A 19,307-nucleotide genomic window follows, 5' to 3' on the forward strand; every position below is an offset into this window, starting at 1 on the left:
CTTTGTCTTGTAAATTTATTTTATACCTGAGTTCCTCGCCGTACATTGTTATTCTGTCGACAATACATGTGAAAATTCATCAAAATCGATGTATCCTCTTTTGTAACGATCCATTTCCTTGAATACCATTTTCCAAACTGACGTCGACACATTCAAATCAACGAATTTGCTGGCAGAACAAAAGTCTTCCAATGTTAAATATCCTTTACAAGTTTCATCCAACAGAGCGAACAAGGTCTCTTTATTAACGTGCGAATCATTGGCAGGACACTTTCGAGATATCCAACGTTCAAATTCCTTCCGAGAGATTCTATCGATGGTTTGAAACATTTGTTTCATTTCTGCCTAAAAAAAAAAAATACACGCCACCAGAAACAGAATTAAGTCATTAAAAATTCGAATAGTATTTGTCTTTAAATATCGAGGCCTTGACCTTCGCAAACGTTACTTTGTCCGGGCAATAACCGAAAACAGCCGTCGTCGCTATTTTACACTGCTGTTTAGTCAACGATCCTGCTGACTCCGTGTCAACGCGGTCGAAAGCCTGCGGTTTGCAAAAAGAAAATTCTTATGTTTTGCAACTTCTTTCGTCCCCGTGTCGGTTTACCTCTTTGGCGCGGTTCTTGTAGACGCTCGGCGTCATCTCATTCTCCCGAGGACGCATCGTGCTGCAAGGAAACTTCCTTGAGCGACTTCCATATTAAGTGATTCGATGAAAGCAACGCGTAGACTCGTCGCGCAACGCGAGGCATACGGTGCATCGCTCTTTCACGCGAGGATCTCGACCGACGCGTATTATATCGCAATTAAAGCGGGATCCACCTTTCAGGCGGGCCGGTGTTTTGTAATATTCATCGCAGAGCCAATTAACGTCGCCGCGAAACACGTATGTATACGCGTGTCTTTTTCGTGGCTGTGTGTAGGGAATGACATAACGTCTGCTGTATCCGGCATTCAACCGTCGCATTTTCGCAACCTCTGTCATCGTTCCGAGCTGCTGAAAACTAATGAGCTGTAACCCCGGCCGATTTTGCGTCTCGTTTTTTAATTACCCGTCATTTAAGCTCCATTCAGTCCTTTTCTTTTTCCCTATACGCATCAAAGGAGAAGCGATATTATTTTTCACACGGATTCGCTCGACGCGAGATGGCGACGAGCGTTTCGTATCGTTAACGACGTTCGTTTCGCGCGATCGTCTGTCGCGTTTTTTTTTTTTCTCAACGATGACGATTTAACGAAATTAACCTTACCATAGTCGTACGAACGGTTTCGTATCGGAATTTCGTTGATTGGATCGAGCGCTCTGATGGCGGAGGTCCATGTAACGCGTCCAAGGCAAACTAGACGATGGATCGACACCAGATTTGCGATCTTCTCTTATCGATGACGCGACGATCGGAAGGTCTTCGCGTGTACGTATTCGCATACTTTCTCAACGATATCAAGAATCGAGTCTCCTCGGAATCGCGTCTCGTCTCTTGGGTTCCCTTCTCTCGCGAACGCGGCGAATTAAATAATTTCCATAACGTCACGTCTGGTCGCGATTCTCACGGCGACGCGACGCAGCAGATGGTGATCTAGCGTCGGCGTGGCTCTGTTTTTTCCTTTCTTCGTCGCGTTTGTAGAAGCGCTGAGAAGCCGCCTTTGGAACATGTGCGCTTCCAGAGCAAATCACTGGCAATCTCGACCGAAATGTAAGATTTACGGTCATCGGCCGAGAACCCACAAAAAAAGAAAGAAGGATTCAAAATCGAGATTAACGTCAACGGTTCGACTCAGCGATACACGAGGAAATAAGAAACGCTCGCATGGATCGAAGCCGGTGGGATTTTTTCCGGTTTCGACGATCGCTCGGTAAAACTATTTGAAAATATTCTCGAGTGTCATTCCAGGGATGAGGAATTTCTCGAGTGTCGCGCGGTTCGGGTAGGAATATTTTCTTTCAAAAGGGCGGATTAAACGCGCGCCGTGGAATATTTGAAATTTCATCTTGGATGTAGCTCGTCTCGTGACATAGGCGGTACGCGTAGTCCTCCGCTCTTGCGCGTCTCGGTTGGCACTCGAGGCTTGAAGCACAGTCACTGCTATGGGGGGACTTGCCGGCTACCCCAAAAGTGCACCTATCAAGGGCTGGTTCAACGAGCGTGCAACTCTAGAGACCCTTGCTATCGCGGAGACTGCGCTCTCGCTCTTTCGAATCTAGCTCGCATTTATTATTGAACTCGGACGCGATTCTGATGAGCAAACGCGGCCAAGACGAATTAGAGTTGAAAATATCTCCGGTGAAAATGTAACGTACACGCGTGTTAACGTAAAATCGACGATCGCGAAATAGAATGTGTCGCTCGGACGAGCCACGCTTAAACGTTGAATCTTATCGAGTTTACTTAACGTTACCTCGAGTTGCTATCAAACTACACAATATCGTAAAACTCGAGATACGCGATCGCGACAGTTATGCGTACTTCTGTTTTACCCCGAACGCAACAGCGGTCTCTGTGCCGGTGAAGGGTGTCTAGGCTTTCGCTCACCCTTGAAAGTACGCAGAAAATATGCCAATGTTGTTTGAACGAGGGGTTCCCAGGTGGATAAAGGAGCTAGGCGGCAGCGCATGATTTGCCAGAGAACACTATGAAAAAAATGTTAACCAGCGATCGCACGCCCCCGATGAAACCTCGGTCGAGATTGTTAATCGCGGTCTTTAAATATCGAGAGCGAATTCGCTTACAATTAGTAGCGGACGTCGCGAAGACCGCGTTAAAGGAAAGGCGAAACGATTTCTCGAACAGAGAGAAACGCGATCGTTGGACACGGTGAAATGGGTGAATTGTTCGCGAGACGTCGTGCGAGAGGCTGATTACACGGCAACGGGTCATATATTTGCATTAGCCCGCAGAGTCGCCATAATTCATTACGTTCGCAATTCTCTTTCGTCAGCTGGACAGAGCTCGTTCGCCGCATAAATCACAATTTGCCCTACTGCGCGCAGGTGGACACCAACGTTGGCGTTGGCTGGTGTCCTGAACACATGGGATCGCGCACCCGTATAGTAAAAAACCGAAATGATAGAGCGTGGCGGATTTAATTGACTCTGACGTTGTATCATCATACTTGGTTAATTACGGGAGCGTAATAACGATCGCTCGACTTTTCATCGAACACTGCACACCCTCGTCGACGAACATCGTACTCGGCTTGCCGTGAAACATCGATCCCTTTACGGTTGATCGAGGAACCGATGAATACCGACTGTCGTTGGGGACTGCTTCAGCCTTGTTACCAAGTTTCGTCCCTTTCGTTGAACGTAATTTTGACCGATGGCGAGTAATGCGTCAAATGTAAGTACCAAGAACGGCTTGTCGATATCTAATCGTCGTCGGTCCAATTAATAGAGGATATAGTTGCGTTGGCATAACGGCGGCTGCGTTTGCGGAACAATGTCCCCGCGGTATTACTAGAAATAAGAAAAGAGCGGAATAGACGTGTCACCAGACGAGCGTAACGTTTCTCATATTTCCATTAAGTAAGCCAAGACACAGGTGGATAACGGATATAACGCGCGCGAGCTACGGCTTTTACCGTGATTAGTGCACGGTGCAGTGGGAAGGTTCGTATGGTGCAAAGGTGCGTGCGAGAACGTGTTTCTCGCATATCGTCACGTGTATAGTAAAAAACGCGTTTGCGATATTACACGCGTATAGTACTAGGGATTTCGTACTCTGGTTCGTTCGTATTGGGTACCTCCCTCGGGATAGAGAGGGAGAGAGGAGGGGTGGAGACCATCGCGGATCTCTCAAGTGTCTTCTCTTCCTTCCCTTATCGTCTCTTTTTAATTCGTAGTTCGTCATCGGTAACTGGCGTCGATAATAAAAATCGAGCAAACTACGTAAATTTTCAATTCCAACCATTCGAATTTCGCTTGCTAGGAACGTAACGTTAAAGAATATAAGACAGTCGATATTTGATGCTTTGAGACTCGACGACCCTCTCGAGTTGAAGTCGGGTATCGTCGTACTCATCGTTCAGTGTACGTTCTTAATAACGTTCGCATCTCTGAATGGGTCTGGGAGGGATGGCGAATCCGCGCGGTCTGTTTTTCACGCGTAAAACCCTTATCGCCTGTCGCATAAGTACTACTGTACTTTCGAAAAATAAAAGAAAAAGGAAACGCAACATCTGAATTTCCACGAAGGATCGTCGAGACGAGGATTCGGTGAGACCTTCTATACGCGCACAGACGACACGACCTGCGCGCATTATACGGTCTGTCGCGACGAGGAATAGCAGATACGCGAAGGTGGCGGGTCTTCTGCATTTACTTTCCGTTCCGTAAAATCATTACTACGTACCGAGCTAACCGAACCGTACGGGCGCCTGTTGATGGCAACCGTTGACGCGTTAAAGGGGCGAGGAGATAAGTTTTTTTTTTTTTTTCGCGATTTATGAAGGCGCTCATTCATTACGCGCTCCGTAATTGACGAGTTGCACGAAGGAGGATGGAGAGCTGATATCAACAACGCTCTCTTCCCGTCGAGATGCTATCTCGCGTTGGCAATATTATTTCGTCTTTTTTTCCTTTTTTTTTTTTCATTTTTTAAGTATCACCACGACAAGCCGTTAGCGATGAACGGGGCGACGAGTGAAAAATCTGGAGGAAGCGAACGTTGCGATGTCGGCGCGGTTGAATCGAGAAGAGCGCATCGACGCGGCAAACGTCAGGAGGAAGCCGGATTCGATTTCGTTAATTCATTACCATAGAATATCCGGGGAGGTATGCTTTGTTCGTTCGACAATATAATAATTTAGCGCGGCACTATTGAGCGAGGCTCGCGATTGGCTCGACCCGGCCTGCACAATTGGCTTCCACCTGATGCGAAATAGATGCAACTCCGAGTGGATGGAGTCCGTTCCGTACCACACCAAATGCGGCGCAATAGTAATTGGATTTCTCTCTATATAGGATAGCCGCATATACGGTCAGCAATAAAGAAGCGACGAGTATATTACTCGGGTAATAAAAAGAAATGTAACGTGGCCACTCGCGGATCGAACGTAAAGGAATCTTTGAAAAACGAACAGAAACCGTAAGTTCGTGGTTGGGATTCGCTGGATGCAATTGAATTTCGTAACGGGCAATGTAATTAGGTAATGGTCCGCTAAGTTATCAAAATTCAATCTACTATCCGGCTCACCGGGAAAAGCATAAATTTCTTCTTCGTTAAGCGAATCGATTTTAACGACATGACGTTGTTTACCAGAACGTTTACGAGTTTCAGTTTCACCCCATTATCCTCGGTTCCCTACTTTGACAGGTTTCGTTTCGTGCATTGATTACAATCACCACGCTTCAATGTTATCCCTTTACCTAGCGGGACCACTAATTAAAAGCTGGGCAAAAGTCGATCGATCTTGCGCGCAACGATCTTGAAACAGTATATCCGTTTCCTCGATTCCTCGTACTAGCAACGCGTTCGGTGGTCCCCGGCGTCGATAGGGGCTTCTTTCTCTAGCGAACACACTTGTTCGTTTACGGAATACCCTCTCGCGTTTCTCCTCCTTTTAATCTCTCCTGCTCGCCTCTAGTATCCGGTTTCACCTCGTCGTCTTCTCTCCCCTTTCCGGCGAGCTTGGGTGTTAAACGTGAGCTGACAAAAACACGTGTAACTTTCAATTGGCTGAGCAGTTGCTCCAAGATTCTCCACGGGGATCGTTAATTGGGTTAAATAAATTCGGTTGAACACCATCTGTGTACACAGCGGGACGGTATACGTCTTCGCGTGGATCCATACGAGGGTACGGGACACGCGTCCATGGTCGAGCGTGGTAAGACGAACCCTCGAACGCGTCGGTGTTGTTCCAAAGGGTTGAAATTGAACGCGGGACTCTCGTTCGAGAATTCGATAAACGTACTGCCCCGAAAATTTATTTACCGAGGTCGGAGCGCAGCGAGCAGATCGCGGAGTTCCGGGGGAGGTCTGCTAACTTTCTTCGAGAAGGATCGAAAAATAAAAATATACGAAACAAATTTATATTAAGACCATTCTATTATGACGTGTATCGAGTCTACTCTATTCGCCATAGAATAATAAGTGGCTTATAAATATTTAAAGGCGTCGCGGTTAGTTGGCGGCTCGTGCTCGCAACGTCATTTCAATTCCTGTTAATGCAACGAGACTCGCATTAAAACCTCCTCGATATCGGGAACGGCAACAGACCGTTACTGTACCCAGATTGAAAAAGAGGTAACGACCGAAGGGGTGCGAGGAGTGTTCGAGGCGGGCGAGCGACCGTCTGCGTCTGTCTGGCTGCCGGAGTTTCCGCTCGGAACCAAGGACTCCCCACTTTTTAATGGAATAAAGAGTCGGAGAAAGTACCGTTTCCTCTCCCCCAGGGAAACTCGCTTGTAAACGATATTATTACGAGGTCGTGTTAAAATATTGCGACGACCTCGTGGCGGCGGAGGATGTTTCATTTAGTTCGACGATCCAGAAAAGAGGGATGTTTCGGCCCTCCGAACGAGGGCCATCCTCCTCTCTTGCCAGCCACCCGTACGCGGCGCGGGCGTCTGCATTTATAAAAAGCAATACACACAGGAGAGGCGAGGTCGGAAAATGCGCGCCCGTAATATCGCGGAAGAGAGACAGCTCGCGATCGTTTAATATATTTCATATATGGTACTACGAATTCATTTCGCGGAGTGCAAACTTTCGTGTCTTGCGTTCGCTTTATTTAGCGTTAAAAGGAATGGTTGGCACCGTGCAACCACCTTGAACCAACCATCGTCGATTGTGCATATCTAGACGTAACCATTCGAGGAATCGCGTAACGTTTCGCGTTGCCCTCAGGCGCTGTAGCACGCGTGTACGCAGGGCTACGGCACGGGTTTAGCGATCCCGAGGTACCCGAGCTATAAGGGGGCTAGCAGGTCCCCACAGGTACGAGAGCTAAAAGATACCGCAAACAGCATCAAAACAATGCAGGGGTCATGTAAGACAAAGTAACGACAAGAAGAATGGAAATATTATTTAAGAAGAATTTTTAGTGTAACGATAGGTTACACACTTTTATAAATAACGGAACGGAACGCTTCATTTTTTTATCAAAATTTTTGCGAGTTGTCGAGTCGACATCGCCGCAAATCAGGTGTTTTACCGTTGCTAGGAGGCAACGGTCATTTTCGACGTGAAAAATGTAATCAATCCAGAAGCGACCGCGGGTTAACGGCAACTTATCTTGGATCCCGAGGCTTACCCTTTCGAGAGATGTCCACGGGGAACAAGAAAACGATCCGAAAAGCGAAGAAAGTCAACGAAAAGGATAAGCGTATGGCGCAGCTAGAAAAAGAGATCGCTCGATTGGAAAACGAAAATAATAAACTGAAACGCGACAGTGCCGAATACGAGAATCGACTGGCTGCTTACAGTGGTACGACACGTTTTGGTAGCGATTTTCCTACGTTGAATCGCGTGCTGCAACCCGTGGAGAACAAGCACGTTTCACTAAAGTCCGAGAAGAATTTTACGAATAGCCCGCGTACGGACAGCGTCGAGACCAACGAGATTCGTAAGAGGAAATTTCACGCGAGGACGATGAAGAGTTTCAAGCGGACGGACGCGAGGAAGTGACGGGAAAGTTTCTTGTTCTCCGTGGACTAGCGTACAAAATTCCACGCAGACATTCGGGTTAGGTTGACAGTTTCGAGACCATCTTATCGAACGCAACTCTCGAAAGGGGACAAATTCAAGTGACAAGCATTCGGCCATCAAACTTCCTAACCATGTATCGAATTTAGTTGAAATAAATTTTCGGTTATCGAAACAACGAGGGCTATGCCAACGCATGTGGATGCATGTCCGACGAAGCAGGTAGTAAAGAAATTCGTTCAGAGCGTGCCGTGTCCTCAGGCGAAGCCTAAGAAGAAGCAAGGGGTACCATGTCCGGCGATGGAATGTAAGAAGCCTTCGAAGTACACGGAGGAAGTGTCGTGTCCAACAATGGAACGTAAAACGGCACCGAAATGCGTTCGACAAACGGTGTGCCAGCGAAATGGAAAGGACAAGACTCCGAGGCAAGGGCAAAAAGTATTCTGTCCTGGAAAGGAATTCAAAAGAACGGTCAAGGGATGCCCGAAATGCGAAAACAATCGAATAGAACACCTGGAATGCGAAGTAGGTTTTCAAATGTAACTATTACGTTCTGATGAAACCACCAATCGAAAATACGTTAAAATAGAATAATCGGTGGTCTGGCTCGGCATGATCGTGTACCGTTCAACGAAGACAAAATGTGTTCCCAGGTGTATCAGCTGCGAAGAGAAATGGAGCGCATGAAACAGGAGCGGAAGTCCGCCGAAAAAGCGGTTCAGAAGGCCATTCTTCGTGGCGCGCGAGCCCTCGGCGGAAGATTTAAACCTATCGTTCCGGGCTCGATCGAGAAACTTTTGGATAGTTGCTGCAGCGATTCGTCTTCTACGTCGACGTCGGGTTCGGTCTCGTACTGTGGAGCAAAATCGGAGCATCTGCCGTGCGGGCATAAAGTGCCGAAGAAGGAGGACTCGCATATCTGCTGCCAGGCGTCTTGCGCTCGTTAACGTACTCGAACAAATTTCATTTCCCCGATAAAGCTAGACGGAACGCTGGATACTCAATATCGATTGTGACTAATTATTTTCCCGGGCACGATGAAAGAAAATAACCCACAAATAAAATTATCGCGATACTGTTGTCGGTTCCAGACGGTTTTATCGCGCGGTAATAATTTCCTACGTAACGCGTTAATTAATAAACCGGGGTAAGAGCAACGGGTGAACTCTCGTCGTCGATTTAATTACACGTAACACCGTACCTAACGCCGACACACGCGGCAGCGTACACTACTAGCGTAGAATATCGCGCACGCGTTACCCGTTGCGTCAAAATGGCATCGTCGACACTGATAATCCTCCTTCGAACGGAACCTGAGCCACTCGACTTACCGGAAATGCTAACTAAAAATAATTAAAGAAACAATAATAAAGATCTCTATTTGCCGGTCTCGACATCGCTTGTGTTTAGACGCAACAAAAGTGAAAGGAACGTTTCGTTGCCAGTGAAAATCAATTGGGGAAGCTTCGACGAATCGACTTTTCGTTTCGTTTAGCCTCGGTACTCGAACGTTGGAACGATACGGTAAATATGAAGGTCGCATCAATGGTAACGGGACACTTTACCGTACAATTATATCGGGGTAATGATGCTACCAAAACAACAATGAAACGTTATATCAGGGCTCGCGAATCGGAGTAATCGTCCGTTGTTTATCTCCAGTGATGCAGCGCGCTCGTATTTGTCAGCGGTGATTGTCGATGATGAGCCTTGATATTCAATCCGTAAATGCGTTGATGGACTGCCGCGGCCGGGATCGTCGTACGCGTTCGATTCCGAGCCTGTTTCCAATGGTCATGCACGAAAAAGCATAAACAAACGGAAGCTTGTTAGCGCAACAAAATTTTAACAAAAATACGTTGTTGCGTAAAAATGGGATGAAAAGATCGCGTTAATCCGTATCCCGGTAAAATTTCCGATCAACGCTTTCAATATCGAGGTAGAAACAAAAACAATATCGACGATTCGTTAATCCGTTGAATACGAAAAAACATTCGTTCGCTCCCTTCCCTAGAGACGAGACACGATTTTCGCGGTAGCGTATAAACCATAAAATTGACTCTCTATTTGAGCAAACAATCGGGGGTGCGGTCGATAAGATCCGTTTTGTGTTAGTTGACCAGAACGGAGACCGTAAAACCTGTCGTGGTTGCGGTCGTGGAAGGCCGTATTGTAAATTGATAGCGATAAAATCTACTCATCTCTCGGTTTATTCGGCGAGCCGAGTGTGCCGGTTCTCCCGTGGCATTATGCAGCGTGCGCCAGCGAAATGGCAAGATTATTTTAAGGCGTATCTCGGCCTTATGTGATTTCGCGTGCCTCCTCTCCACGATCTTCTGCTTCTCTCGTCTCGGGGGTTTTCACGTTTACCAAAGGGGGTATATAAGTTAGGCTATCTATCGTTGGAAGCAGGGGTACGCTCTGGTCAGCGAGCAAGCACGCCAAACAAGTAAGCAAGCTAGAAAGAAAGAAGCGCGTCTGCTGATGGTTCCTTTGCGATATCGTTCTTGGCAAATATTAGGTGGTTCCGTCGACTGGAAGACGGTCCAATGTTTTCATTTAATATCCTGTGAATGTCGAGCGGACTCGCAACCGGCATTCAAGAAAAAGATTGCGAGCGTCATTTCCCGTGACTAGTGAGCGATGTCGTCTTTGAGATAAAGCGCTCTGAAGATCTGCCGTGCACGACCAACGGACAGACGCGTCCTACGGAGTTCAAGGGGTCGTTACTTACTTCTGTTACTTTTTAACCGCGGACAGAGCGGCTAAGTCAATGCTTCGTGCAGTTTCCGCTTCTTCTTTGCTTATTATTACGATCCTCGTACGTGGACTTTCCGTACAGATAATGTGCACGATAACGCAGCGTACGTGAACGTTGAGCAAAAAAATAATCCGCGATTACGATCGTCGAGCAGTTTAATAAAGTCGATCTCGCGTTTGACAACAAGCGTCTCAAGTGACGCTGGAAGTCGAAACTCTGCGGAAGATACGGATGTAGTACACCAAGCGATAAGAGTAATAATAAAATGAAAAAAAAAGTGATAATTATCACTTCGGTTGCACGCCAAGTCGGTTTATTACCGAGTATTTATCGGGTCGGATGAACTTTTTATTTGCAACGCGATGGGTCTACTCGTTCGTCTGTTCGTTTCATTTTAATAATCAACTATTAACAGACTTCGTCTCGCTTTGCCAGCTCTCCTCCCTCGTAGCATCGATGATCGGACTCTTCCACCCGCGTACACCCCCCAGCGGTAGAATTCCGCTTTGAAGCAAACGGTTGGCGATTGTATTATAAAACTTTATCGCGAAAGAGAAACCAGGAATTATTACAAACCCGGTTCATCCCGCCATGTGATTTCCTTTAGACGGTATTATTCTCGGGATAACGTATTCCGATGAGCTCGCGTTTCAACCACTTCCCTCCGGCTTTCAGCCTTACTGAAAATATTTTCATCGTTAACGAGGTACCGATTCCGCATCGATCGATCCTTTTGACGTTTTCACGCGATAGCGTAAAGCGCATTTAACGGGGCCACGCGGTAGTAGACACACCGAGGTTCGATGTGGTTGCTTTGATGCGCGACTGGAATTCATAGCATTTGATCTGAATTAGACCGCTTTCTGACACAGTACCATTCAATTTCTCTCGTTGCCATTCATCGGAGCTTACAAACGCGTTACATTCGCTGATAAGGGACCTCGAGGTAAACTTCAATTAGCGATATCATTCGGATGGTCGTTGGTAATTTATTGTTTCGAACAGTAGCGGAGCTAGATGTATCGGAGCCTATAGCCAATTCATCTATCGGTCGATTTATTCGAATAAAGTCGTTCGGAAGGTGCATGGCTCGTGCACGGAACAGTTGAGAGGAAATGACAAATTCGCATTTACGAGGGTGTAATGTCTGAAGACACGCCTGTTGGCCGTGCGCCAGCCGTCACAGCTGCATATTCGGGTATCAGGGGCCGACCGCGATAACGTTTCGCTATTCGCTAAACACCGCGAGCGAGTTAATTAAGCGTCCGTTCGTTTTCCACTACTTTCCTTCTCTCAAAACTTTCGTACGCCGCAACTTTTCTCTTCGTCTCGGCGACTTTCACGCGATTCGCGTAGCAGGCACGGGGGTCGAATTGTGCGCTGCCCGATGAACGAATCAGTGGGAACATCGATCCCTGTCGACGAGAAAGTTTCAAAACTTTTTTGTCGTGACTAAATTAAAATATCGGTCGCTTGGTTAGTCCTATCGTTCGTTCATCGTCGAAATGAACTCTATTTTTTCTAATTAGCAACGTTGACCACCGCGGTCGATCCGATCCTCGACCGGTGATGGCGGGTCCCTCGACGCTTCGACTTAAATTTCAACGATAATCATTTCCTTTAACATGGAGAAGCATTCCACCTGTTCTGGACTTTATTGTCATCCTGCTCGTATTTCCCTCGCGCGAGTAATACGAATTGTCGTCCGCGCACGCGGCCAGCGGTAGATTATCGTCGACGGCGCAGCAATTCTTGCGGTCTGACACGGTGTAATATTTCAACGCCGCCTTGACAATATTTTTCACCGTTCTCCGAGCACAGTGGTGGGCATATCACGAGAGTAGAAAATATCAGTGGATGACTGTTGCCTTATGTGTCGTCCTGACATGATTGCTGGAAGATCGCGATAGCGTCGCGCGGCGCACTGAACTTCCTTTCGTAAGCGAAACGTCAACGCTAACCTTTGCTACTTTTCTGAAAAACTTGCGACCGTACCTTGTAGTTTCGCTTGACATTAGATTCTCGAAATTGCGGCTCACGTTCCGCAAACAACGTCAAACACGTAGAAAAGTAATGAAAATTCGTCGAGTTGTTGCGAAACATTAACGACTCGGTACAATCGTCGTCGCGAACGATGTACAATGGCATGCCACGGTACAATGGTTAAGAATCACCAATTAAGATGTTTTAGACACGCGAACGTAGCTGAATCGCAATCGCTCGTACGCGAGATACGTATGGCAGGAGGCGCAAGAAACGTCATACTGCGTTCTCGATCGTGCGAGGCGCGAGGGGATCTTTCTTTCAGGTTTCGCGAGAAAGGAGAAAAACGAAAGAAAAACGACGACCCTTGCAAGAACGGAAAAGCCATCAGCACTGATAAATAAAATGTTAGCGCTGCACCGTCGCACCGACTGTCTGCTCTGGCGCGTATTCTTATTAAACGCGCCCGTATACGTATATATACGTACACTTGAACCCCCTGCTTTTCGCCTGGGGTGCGTCACGGGGTGCATGGACGATATGGCTCGGTGAGGCAGGCACACGTATAGATCCAGCCACCCTGACTCTCACTCCTGCTACTACCGCTACCGCTCCTACCAGTGAAACGCATGCACTCCAACCAAACAAAGGCGACCTGTGCCACCCTTACCCCTTTCCACCCTCATCTGGCAGCTTTGTGCTGCTCTTACGTAATACTCCGACTTATGCCTACCTATACTAGGTTGATCGAGCTTACACGACCCCGTGAACACATAACCCCGTGGAGCGTTATGGAAATTCTGAAAACGAACTCTATTCGATTTTACGGGGCGACATTGCTGGCTTCATCGGGACGAGATTAGGAGGGATAGCTCTATCTCGTTACGGCATCGAACGAATCTAGACGCGGGACATTGCGCGAGAGAACATCCGGTCTCCAAGGAGATGAGTTTTATTTTTTTTTTTTTTTTTTCTTTCGCTTTACAGCTGCCATTTCACTTTAGAAAGTTTTGAGTAAACCGCAGGTCGCTCGGACGGAGCTGAATGTTGGCGTTAAAAGGCAACGCGGTTTTTTCCAACGAATGCGAATGCATGTATGCCGACGACGACTTTGCTAGTTTCACAATACCGCCCTTGTTCGCGGCGAAGGAGTTCGCGTTTCGTGGACGACGCTCTCTTTCAGACGTCGCGTCGTCGCGAAAAACAACGCGGAACGCTTTCTTCTTTTCCAGGGAATTGCGTCGGCGGACGCCTCCGACGTATCGTTTGCACCTTCAATAATGCGTCGCGATGCCCAGCCAGTCGTATATTCTCGCCACATTTTCTTCTTTCGCGCCATTATTCCGCTCGGGACAAAAAATTTTGCCGACAGATTTTCTTCGTTGTATATACCTCAAATAATTGTTGTTCGCTAGGAGTAGAGTGTGCCAACGTTCGCAATAGAATCGACAGTTTAAAGAAGGAAAAATACAAAGACCAGCAATTCTCTAATTCCAAAGTCCAATTTTTTTTTTTCCAATAGAAAGTCATTTTCTTCTTGAAATTGGAAATTATTATACACGGATTTGTGTCGATATCTGCGTCAATTAGGCCGAGTTTTGAACGGGAGAATGGAAATTATCGTCATTAATGACAGGCTGAAAGGTGCACGGCACTGGCATTCGTTTCAACCCGCAGTCTCCTCGACGCGCCGCGCCGCGACGTCGCGCGCGTAAAAATACCAAGAAATCGTGATACAGCGGAGCGGGTTCGCCGCGTTTATTATGCGGAATGCCGGGAGAACCAAGTGGCACATAATTTTTGCGAGAAAGAAGCTCGACTTACTCGCGAGGATTGAACCGTTCGTCTTTCAGACTTCTTCCCGTGCACGCTCTTCAGAAACAGCCTTTATCGCGAACGCGTGACTAGGGAATATTTAGTTTTCTATTCGAGTTTAGAAATTCGTTTAGATTTTCTGTCTGAGCTGTAAGAGACAGTTTCGTCCTTAGCTTCGTGGGCACAGAGTTTCGTTCAGGCCACGGAACGGCAAAGGTAGAGGATGACGACTGGACAATTCCCCGTAACGAAACTTGTTTAAACGTGCCGTGACTCGATGCACGAACGCGCGAATGTGTCGTGCACGCAAACCACGCGTCAAGGAGGAAACGTTTGATACAGGTACGACGAAAGATCGAAGAATCATCGTTGCGGTTCGCTCGAGTCTTACGAGTGAATTCGCGAGAAATGGTCGTTTTTGTTTAAGTGACGATAAATTTAAGAAATATACCCATCCTGTTTTTAACAATCCCGTATCCTTTAGCCGGTTCTATGTAGCTCAACACCACTCCGACTATGGCTTTTTACATTGCGGTGAAGAAAAAACGCCACGATACTCTGCCGGCCGTAAACACGTGAAAATTATCGTAAGCTCGTGTAAAAGGTGGCGGGAGGCAATGTAATACCGGAGTTCTCGTTGTTTACACCCTTTGGGCCTCTGGCGCGAACGGTGGGAAGTACGACGGTAACATAAAGTGGCGTCGTCTGTTCGTTAGCCGTACAGAAAATTTTCAATTACTTTCTTACTTTGTCGACGGCGTAACTTCTCGGTCGCGTATCGATGCACCGAAGTTTTTGCATTAAGCTGGCTACGCTAAAAGCGTTTCTCTCATTCGTAGATGGTCACAGGGTTCGCGAGAGTTTAATAGTTTCGAAATAAATATGAAAGCCAGGCATATTTACGTATGCATGATCGTGAATCGCGAAACATTTCTTTGCGCGCTCGTTTAACATCGATGAGTCGAGGGCGTGGATCGTCCGAAAATCGATTGCGTGGGCAGAAAATGAGATCGCTGTACCAGCTGATCGTGTACCCGACGTACAATGTTGCACGCACTCGTTGTCAGTGGGAGAAAAAGACAGAGGGTAAAACAATAGCCAGGGGGAGCAGGGAGGGGTGAGACGTGGCCATAGAAAGCAGAATAAAGGTGCCAGGTAATGTGATATATGGGATCGATTTGAATCCGGCGTTTAAGCCGCGAGCCATAATTCAATCTCAATCGTTTTCTTCTCGGTTCTCCTTCGTCTATCTGTTCTTTCTACTTCGCCGGTTCCCTCTTTCTCTTGCTCGCCCATGTAGTATCCCCCGAAGGCACGTTCGATACTCGATATATGTATACATACTTTGGTTGTACATCCGAGCTACTCTCGTACTCCTCGATCGTGTATCGTATATAATATATACGCGTATCGCGAATCGTTGACTCCTTAAAGTCTCGTTCGCACCGCTCTTACGAAGATGGAGATGTGTCGTACCCAAGGTTTTCATCCCTGGATCATAAGAAAATACATATATACCAGACACTCCTCAAACGAAGACGAAAATCGAATATGATGTGTTTCAATTAATATAATCGCAATCCTCAAATTAAAGCATAAATTAAAGTAAAGTCGTAACTGATATAGAAATTAACATCGGATTCGTGGAAGGGGTTGCAACGAGAAGATGCACGTTTGGAGTTGCGTTACACGCTTGACGACGCTCAAGCCTCGTATCGCACACGCATTCGCTTTTATGCAGGAATGTACGTGTAAGAACGCGTGTCGAGTTGTCTGGGTTGGGTTACACAAGAGACGAAGAGCCGACGGCATTAAGAGAGGGACTCCGAGGGTAGTCTGTCAGGGTATCGAAATAAGGTAATTAATATTAACGCGGAAGTATACCGATGAAACGTGACATTCGGATAGATTCGATTCCACTGATTTTATAATAATACTCGCGAACATTCCGTTCGTCTATGGCATTTCGTTTATCACGTGTTCTTTAACAGAACGTTTCATCGGCAACGCAATTCAAACGTACTCCGTTTTAAATTCAATACACATTTATGCACTCGTGCACACGATCTACGCAAGAAGGGCTGCGCGGGGCTTTTAATAAGCGGAAAAATTACAATCGAGATGCCTCGATGAACGCGAGTCGTGGAGAAAATACCCAACTGTCGCGCAATTCCACCGGGTCGCCGTTGTAATCAAGCTAATAATGAGCGAGGCAAAAGAACGAAACCTCTCTCGTTCTGTACTTACAAACGTCATCGTCCCCAAGGACGATATCCAGGTACATGTACTGTTGCGACGGCGTAACGATTTCAAAATTCTGATTAAGGTGAACGAGTCGCGCGGATGAATTCGGAAAATCAACTCGACTCGGTGAGCACTGGGCAATTTGGAGCCAGAGAGAACCAATACAAGGACGAACCCTCGGCCTCGGTTGGAAGGGAGGAAGCAAGCCTGAGAGAAACAAGGATCGAGAAAGGGACATGGGGTCCTGTGCACGTTTGCGTCTACAGAAGAAGACGAAGAGGTCTGAGTGGGGGGGCAACGAAACGGGAACCGCGCGGGCAGTGCACGCGCAGACGCCGGGACGCGCGCATCTCGTGTGCATTCGCGCTCTTCCAACGCCGCAGGAGGAGCCCGCGAAATCTCGATTATCGCGGCACTGTGCAACGTGCTTCGCGACCGTCATCACGACCAATACACCGCCGCTACGATTACGTGTGTAATTAGTTCCGATTCGTTGATCGTTCCCTCCGAAACTCTCTACAGCGACGATGGCACGAAGAATGATTTACGAGAGTAGTCGTTCGATGGCTACACCACAAACAACGTACATATTCTCATCCGATCATCGATGTTCAATCGTGCCAGCCACGATTAGTGTTTAGGTGGGACACTACACGAAAGCAGTTGCTAGCTTTTTTCCACCGGTGACTCCGAAATTCGTCTAAAATTGTCGCAGAACCTAGACGATCGTAAGTAACGAAGTCGATGCCTGCCAACGTAAACGACGACTCGAATACGAGTGCAACTGCAGCGACGTAAAATTATCAGCTGTGATTGCGACCGGCCGATAAACGACAAACTTCCCGACCCTTGGGAGCGCGGCAATCGCGTTGCGAGGTTAGTTAACTAATTGTCTCGTCATTGACGAATTTGTAAAGTCGTAATGTTCGAACAGTTACTGAAATTCTGTAAACATCGTCATCGCGATTGGTTTTTGCCGCAAGTGAGGGGTAAAATAAGCCGGAGAAGTATCGTGCGCGGATTCCAACGAAGGACGTTCCAGTATACGGTTCGGCGTATCGGTGAATTAATACCTTCCGAGAAATCGCCCGCGAATATTCGGTGGTGAAATATATCGTAGGCCGTCGTGTTCCGGGGCCGGCTTTGCCCACGTGTTTTACGTAGCACGTTGCACCGAAAGTCGAGTTACGTTATTTCGGGCGCGTGCAATCGTGGCGAGTGAATAATACCGCGAGTGTCACGGCGAACGTCCTCCTCGAATAGTTGGCCGTGTCGAAAATTGTCGCCGAGTAGAAAGTCGGGGCCGAAGGAATTTCGTGGAATCGACGATCGCGAATTCGAGAATACGCCGGTGGAACCGGTTATATCGTCGTTCCGTGCCACGGCAAAGGGCCAACCCGATAGAAGGGAGTAATCTGCGGGAAATATTAACGAGCGTTTGGTATTTCGACGATCCTCTGTCGGTTTCGCGCGGCAATGATGAACAAACAGGGCGCAACAGGAATTTGACGGTAGTGATTACAGTGTGACGGCGAAGTGCAAGCGAATAGGTGCATCGAACGTCAAACGACGGTTGCTTCGTTACTGACAACGATGATGCATCGATCAGCGACGTTTCTTCTCAACGAATAGCTGCATCGTTATCAGCGGCTGGTGAGTAACTCTTCGATCTATCGATCATCGACCGATTACCTCATTTGTTTATCAAACCGATATTATTCGCGATAATATTATATAACCACTTACCGAACTCCGAAAAACGCATCGAAGAAGTGAATAACGCGAAACGATATAGATATCGTTAGATTTCTATTGACAAAAATTAATACATTTTTGACGAAGGGAGTTCGTGCAATATTTTATTTTATTTTTCAAATTTTAAACGACGTGTTTTTTCGATGCACTTTTAAAACCACAACCCCGCGAGGACCATTTGGTAACAACAGTCGAAACGATGATTAAATATGGACCGAATCGAAACTCGAAACACCGCCAAGCGGAAGTAAATCAATTAAAAGTATCGTAGAAAGTATTTCAACTGTTGCGTCGGCGTCGGCGTCGACGTCGGCTCGTTCTACGAAAGAATCGAGCAGACACTCGATGATGTCTTTGAAAGTGCAGCCAGTCGGTAAGTGTATCGTGAGTGGTGCATCCGTTGGTTCGTTCTCGTACGTTATCTTCCACACTCGTCTTTCCTCATTCACCGTATCTGTTTCTCTGTTCTTCTGTGTCCCCTCTGCCCTTCGATCGGTCGTCGTTTTTCCTTCTCAGGAGGGAACCGCTGAGTAGCGAGAATTAATGTGGAGTGCGCAAGGGATTTCGAATCAGTAGCTATTTCCGCTATTGTCGCGCTCCCGTGCGGCCGCACTCTCTGTCCCCTCGTCGGTCTCTCCGCGGTTGTTCCATATCTCGAACGCGATTTTTACAGAGAGATACATCGAGAACAATACCAGTAGGGCGGCGATTAATATCCGAGTATGTAATTATTCGATGACAGAGACAATAAAGCGAACGGCTGGGAACTGTAAACGAACAAAAACACCGCGAGGGAAATCCGGTCGTTAAGCAAGTTGACGATGGTGTACGCGAACTCTCTCCTCCCCAAGGAAAAATCTTACTCTAATTTCAACGAGGTGCCACCTCTTAGTCCCAATTGGCTGTCTCAGCTCGTTTTCGTGAGACTTCTTTCTCGAAAGTAACGAGCGAGAGAGCCCCGTCTATGGGTGCGCGAGATTCTGTCTAGGTGGACATTTAGAAAGAATAAAAAGATGGTTGGAAAGTTTTGAAAAATGTAGCGTTTTAAATTCGTATAGAACGGCGTTTAATTTCTTGGCTCGTGCGATGAGAAGTACAAGTACCAA

General features: G+C 47.1%; 3 protein-coding genes across 3 annotated transcripts in view; 2 read left to right on the forward strand and 1 right to left on the reverse strand.

The window, feature by feature from the left end:
* Nucleotides 1-32: 32 nt before the first annotated feature.
* Nucleotides 33-18,294, reverse strand: LOC128889343 (EF-hand calcium-binding domain-containing protein 11-like). Its single transcript, XM_054146892.1, has 5 exons — nt 18,193-18,294; nt 1,251-1,682; nt 608-668; nt 449-544; nt 33-345 (listed from the first exon to the last, which is right to left on the reverse strand). The coding sequence occupies exons 2-5, from the start codon at nt 1,424-1,426 to the stop codon at nt 49-51; spliced, it is 630 nt and encodes a 209-aa protein (XP_054002867.1). The 5' UTR covers nt 1,427-1,682; nt 18,193-18,294; the 3' UTR covers nt 33-48.
* Nucleotides 7,830-8,590, forward strand: LOC128889563 (uncharacterized). The gene is made up of 2 exons (XM_054147286.1): nt 7,830-8,168; nt 8,297-8,590. Exons 1-2 carry the CDS (start codon nt 7,830-7,832, stop codon nt 8,588-8,590), a joined length of 633 nt encoding a protein of 210 aa, XP_054003261.1.
* Nucleotides 16,855-19,307, forward strand: part of LOC128889317 (uncharacterized) — a 257,458-nt gene continuing 255,005 nt past the window's right edge. Inside the window, exon 1 of the mRNA XM_054146857.1 lies at nt 16,855-18,099. The gene's annotated coding sequence lies outside the window, so the exon portion shown is untranslated. The remainder of the gene's footprint in view (nt 18,100-19,307) is intronic.

This window comes from Hylaeus anthracinus, unplaced genomic scaffold, assembly GCF_026225885.1.
Source record: "Hylaeus anthracinus isolate JK02 unplaced genomic scaffold, UHH_iyHylAnth1.0_haploid 11997, whole genome shotgun sequence".
NCBI lineage: Eukaryota > Metazoa > Arthropoda > Insecta > Hymenoptera > Colletidae > Hylaeus > Hylaeus anthracinus.